The 5288-nt window shown below is 35.1% G+C and overlaps 1 protein-coding gene across 5 annotated transcripts in view; it reads left to right on the top strand.

Annotated features, from left to right (window-relative positions):
- Nucleotides 1-5288, top strand: part of LOC122082477 (oxysterol-binding protein-related protein 2A) — a 14627-nt gene that overhangs the window by 2839 nt on the left and 6500 nt on the right. For all 5 annotated transcript variants that reach the window (XR_006141322.1, XM_042650073.1, XM_042650075.1 and 2 more), the window contains 2 exons: nucleotides 1783-2142; nucleotides 4549-4645. Coding sequence is in view for 4 of the 5 variants with exons in the window: in XM_042650073.1 (XP_042506007.1) it covers nucleotides 1783-2142; nucleotides 4549-4645 (457 nt within the window). In the remaining variant the exon portion in view is untranslated. The remainder of the gene's footprint in view (nucleotides 1-1782; nucleotides 2143-4548; nucleotides 4646-5288) is intronic.

Consider the following 5288-nt stretch of genomic DNA (forward strand, 5'->3'; position numbering starts at 1 on the left):
AGTCAAAGTAGGCCTATGCTACTTTGATTACCTATCAAATTTGAACTTAATTAGAGTTGGTCATGCGGCAGTATAAAGCTTTAAAGATTCATTACATTTTGGAAAATAAAAATGATGGCTGAAACACAAGTGAAAGATGGTAGTATATATGAGGGTAAATGATTGAGTTTCACGGTGAAAATTAACATGTGGTCAATTTATACCATACCCTTCTTATTCAATGGTTGGATTTATCTGATCATTCTTCCATGTGGCACATTAAGTGGTTAATGCATGTAGGCTTCCATTGGTGGACTGACCACGAGAAACTTTTCCTATTGTTGTTATTATTATTTTGTATTGTTATTTTTATTTTCTTATTTTATGATCCCTAGAAAATTTCTTAAGTAGTTTAGTGATCATACACTTTATATAGGCAACTAGCTAGAATCATAAAGGACGTACCCAGTGCATGAGGCTCCTGCCACTGCAAGGTCTAGGGAGGGTCATAATATATGCAATCTTACGGCTACTTCACGGAGAGTCTGTCTCCCGACTCGAACCCACGACCACCAAGTCGCAATGGAGCAACCTTACCGTTGCACCAATGTTTGCCCTCTAAAATCATATTGATGTTAAACTAATCGATGTACATGTTTACATGCCACACAATGATCTCACACATATAAAGATTGAACGTCATGTGAAATGTGTTTATTGGTGTGGTGTTGACTTCTTGCTAATATTTTGGCAAAATGTTCCCTAGTCTGCACAAGTCATACATCTTATGTGGTCTTCGGACATAGTTTTTCTATGTGGAGAAGTGATGTGGCAATTCTAACTGTTCGATATTCAGGAATTTATAGGCCATGTGTCAAATTTCAGTTTGAATTCAACTCTTTACCCTTCCAAGTATGATCTGTTAATTTGGTACTCTGTGCACCCTCTTGGTAGTCCATAAATTTTCATTTATTTATTTTGCCTTGTGACAAACTTTGTTTGGGCTGAAACTTTACATGTGAGCGCAGTGGACAATGGGGTCTTCATGTCTACCAAATTTCAGCCTTATCCGGCCTGCCATGTGGTAGGCAGCAAGTGTAGATCTGGTAGGGACATAGGGTTACATGTCTTCGCAGGCCAGGAAGCCCTTTCCCAATAATTTTCTGTATTCATTTTTAAAGTTAGGGTTGTAGATGCCAACGTAAACCTGAACTCCTCTTGGATGGTTTTTTTCATATAGACTGTAAGAATCCTTTTTTGTTATATGTAGTGCTGCTAAAATTATTTGCTAGGCATGTAAACATCTGACTTTGTATGGGTGTTTTATAGGAAGTATTTATTTTCATTTGCTTATATAGTTTTAGGGTTTTCTTTCCTATCACTATGCCTAGTGAAGTATAACGCTTCACTATATGTCACGTGGCATTTGCATGGATTAATATATGTGATAAAAGATGAGCCAAGCATCTCATTGGTACAATTTCAGCTTAAAATGAGTAGAAGAAGTAGCTAGAATTACAAAAGATGCATCTTGTATTTTATATTCATCTCAATTGGATGGTATTTTGGTAATTTTACTAGTACTTTGAATCAAAATTTGAGCAACTTTCCTTGATTACTTTGAACTAAAATTTGGTCATTGAAATGTGTGTGGAGTCCTTTATCACATGGACTAACTCATGTATTGGCAAGTGGCAAGTAGTGAAGCGTTATACTTCACCAGACATAGTAATGCCTAGAAGGACCCTTTTCTAGTTTTAATGTTAATTGTGGTGAAAATGATTTTTTTCATTTCATCTTCAGATCTCATCATTTCGTGAAAGTAGGTCTGATGATCGACGATTCTATATATTCACTGCTACAAAGACGCTACATTTGAGAACCAACTCAAAGAAAGATCGTGTGGCTTGGATTAATGCTTTGGTCTCGACAAGGAACCTGTTTTCCATGAAACCATTGAATGACAAGCTTTCCCACATCTCAAATGATTTATCTGTATCCACTGAAAAGCTTAGGAATCGGTTACTTGAAGATGGAATCAATGAGGTACTTATCCAGGACTGTGAGCAGATCATGCAGTTGGAGTTTTCAGAGTTACAAGGACAATTTAGACTTCTTTGTGAAGAACGTTCCAACTTGCTTGACACCTTAAGGCAGTTAGAGGTACTTTTTACTTAATTAGAAATGTAGTTTTCTATTGAAATTAAATGGTGACTTCCCATTTTATTGTGCAAGTCAGTAAAAACTTTAATATTGATTAATGGAGTTATGAGATATTCTGTGAGGACATTTTTGTTGGATTTATCTTCATGGACTTTGCGAGATTGCCTTAAATTTCAGAAATTGATTTACTTATATGGTGTACTAATTACATGTGCTGGATTTTATTGCTATGAATAATGCAATTGATATATGGGTTTGTGTAGTTTTCTCCATGTTCGTGACAGTTATCCTACCACCAAATCACAATTTCTAGCTAAATGGAAAAAATTGCATGAGGACATCTCACCCATTTCACTGTCTAATTCCAGCTGCAGACAAGAACAAGAAGTGCCTCAAGAAAGTGCAACTTGACAAAAATTTATGCAAATACCACTAGATCCTGTTAATTTCGAATGGTATTCTTATAATTTTATTGATAAATAGCACTTCTAGAAATAATTTTTTTTTTCGAAAAAATTACTACTCACTGCTTATCCACTTCCCATGGTTTCACACTGAAATTTAACCAGTGAGATGTGATTGATATGGAACAATCATGTCTAGTATGAGGCAATGGATTGTGATTTGCTTACAAGGTAAACTAAGATTGACATTGGAGACATTGAGACTTCTATATGAGATTATTAGGCTATTCTTATCGGATTTTATGGCATTCATCATCAATCTTTTCAAGAAAGTGTTTGTGAAGGCCTTGTTATTTGAGTGGAACTACCATATGCACACACAACACCCCTTGCCCTCCCAAGATGCATGTGCATGCACACATACAGACCGTGAGATTGCATATGTAGCTCACTTTATTCTTTCATTCTAATTGATCATAACAAATGACCAAATGCCACCAAAACATAATTGATTATTGACGCCATTGTTACTTCCATAAGTGGAGCATAAGTTTGGTTCATTGTCTAGTTTTGCAAACAGAATATCTCATCAACTGATGTTAACGGCATTTAAGTATGAGCCAACTGATCTTGTGATCAAATGATGGAGTAGACAGACTTGTGGCTGGTACCATTTTCTCATAAAAAATTGTTACTTGCAATCTGCTTGTTTCTCTAATGCAAGAAATGATTACTAATAATTGGATAGGCTTCCTAAATCCTAATTAGCAACAGCTAACTTCTGAGGTGCTTCTACCTTGAACTGCATTTTTATGCTTACAGATTGCTTTACATTAATTTCTTCAAAAGTTTCTTTCATAAAATAAAATGAAGTTCATGAATCTTTCCTTTATGGTCAGTCAAGTGACAGCCATGTTTCTCTCAGTTCCAGTATTCCTCTAGAAAAAAAAATTTGCTTAAAGATTCAGATAAGTTAAGACTATAAGGGCAGACATGTCAACTGTGGCTTAAATCAAGCAATTAGTTGCCTAAAATTGAAATTTCTTACACAATTTTTAAATGGAGTATTTAGAGAGATTATTTCACGTGCTAGAATTAAACTAGTTAACTGAAAATATACCTATAGCTCAAGTTTCATAAAATTAGTACAATTGTGTTAGCTTTGTCGATGTGTTACAAATTTCCGAATGAGTTTATTGAACGTTAATTATGAAGTACTTGTATCTACTAGTTTTTTGATGGACTGCTTTTTTAGGCAGTTTGTCTTTGTTTTTCTTTATTTGTTTCTTGCTCAGTATTTGGTTTAGAATTAATTGGCTTCCTCGTTCAATGTGGATCAGTCTTCTGCATGACCAAACATTTAAACGGAGCAATTGGTTCTTCTACATGACCATACGTTTAAAAAGTGCAATTGGTTGCTCAAAGTTGCAATTTAGGTATATATTTATGATGGAATATTTAGAGATATTTAATGTCAGGCTGAATATAAACCCAGTTATGAACCAAAACTCCAACTCAAATACAGACAATAATAAATTAAACCACAAGACCAGAATCAGCCAAGCAAGTCTGCTGGCTTGAACAGTAGGTCTGGAACAGTCAAGCAACACTCTTAAATAGTCAGCCAAGAAAGTCTACTGGCTTGAACAGTAGGTCTGGAACAGTCAAACAACACTCTTAACTAGTATTACCAATAACTTAACACTATCCTTAGGCTTCACTGATATTAAGAACCAAATCAAAACAGCAGATTGAATTAAGAATATAACCACAGTAACTGAGTTCTAGAAAAATTAGGGCAAAAGTGGAGAATATCTAGTACTCAAAAATCATGCCAAGAAACTGGCCCAAAATCTGGTTGAGTGTTCCTTGTAGGACCCTTGAATAACCCTCAAAAGTTGAATTGAAAAAGGACAAATTTTTTTGGCTCTGTAATTGTTCTAGAATAGTTTACTTCATATACCTCATTTAATTTGGTTTAGTTTTCATTTTGCATGTGCAGGCGGCAAATATTGAAGTTGAACCCCCTGGGTTACATGACAGCCAGTACCAGTTGACAAAGCATGAATATCCAGGCCTTGGACATGGAAAATATAGTGGTATGCTTTAAGAAACTGATCCCTTTTTCTTCTTAACTTTTAAGAACCTTATAATGTGTTACAATATTTTACGATGACAAGACTTAATCAGGTTTTGGCAACCTTGTCCAAAATCCCAAACCATATAATTATGTCTTGTCCTAATCAAAACCAGGCTGGACTGGGTTTGACAATTCATAAATACACACACAATTGGTCCAGGATTGACAATTGTTAAATCCATATCCAGTATATTTAGTTAGCCTATAAGTTGAGCATTACCTGAGTTGGTATGAGTTATAAGTTATGATAAATAGTTCTTGGAGTTAGAATGTTAAAAAAGTTGCTAATGGCATATTGGCATTAGTGTAGTTCTATTATAGTTGTATTTCTGGTGTCCTCTAGACTCAAACATGATGGTTTTATAGTATCAATTGATCATACTTGCTTTGACATGAAACGAACTGTTTGTCCAAAACTCCGCATTGTTCTTGCTTGGTGTTGACAAAGTCATTGACCTCAACTTGTTGCGTGACCTTAACCGGGATTTGTATGTAACTCTTTGTGTTTGCCACTTACTCTTCTTTATTTTGTACGCTTTTCTTTTTTGAAGTGTCGTTTGGTTTTTAAATTTATTCTCTTGTTATGTTATGCTCTCTCCCCC

This window comes from Macadamia integrifolia, chromosome 6, assembly GCF_013358625.1.
Source record: "Macadamia integrifolia cultivar HAES 741 chromosome 6, SCU_Mint_v3, whole genome shotgun sequence".
In the NCBI taxonomy this organism is placed as follows: Eukaryota; Viridiplantae; Streptophyta; class Magnoliopsida; order Proteales; family Proteaceae; genus Macadamia; species Macadamia integrifolia.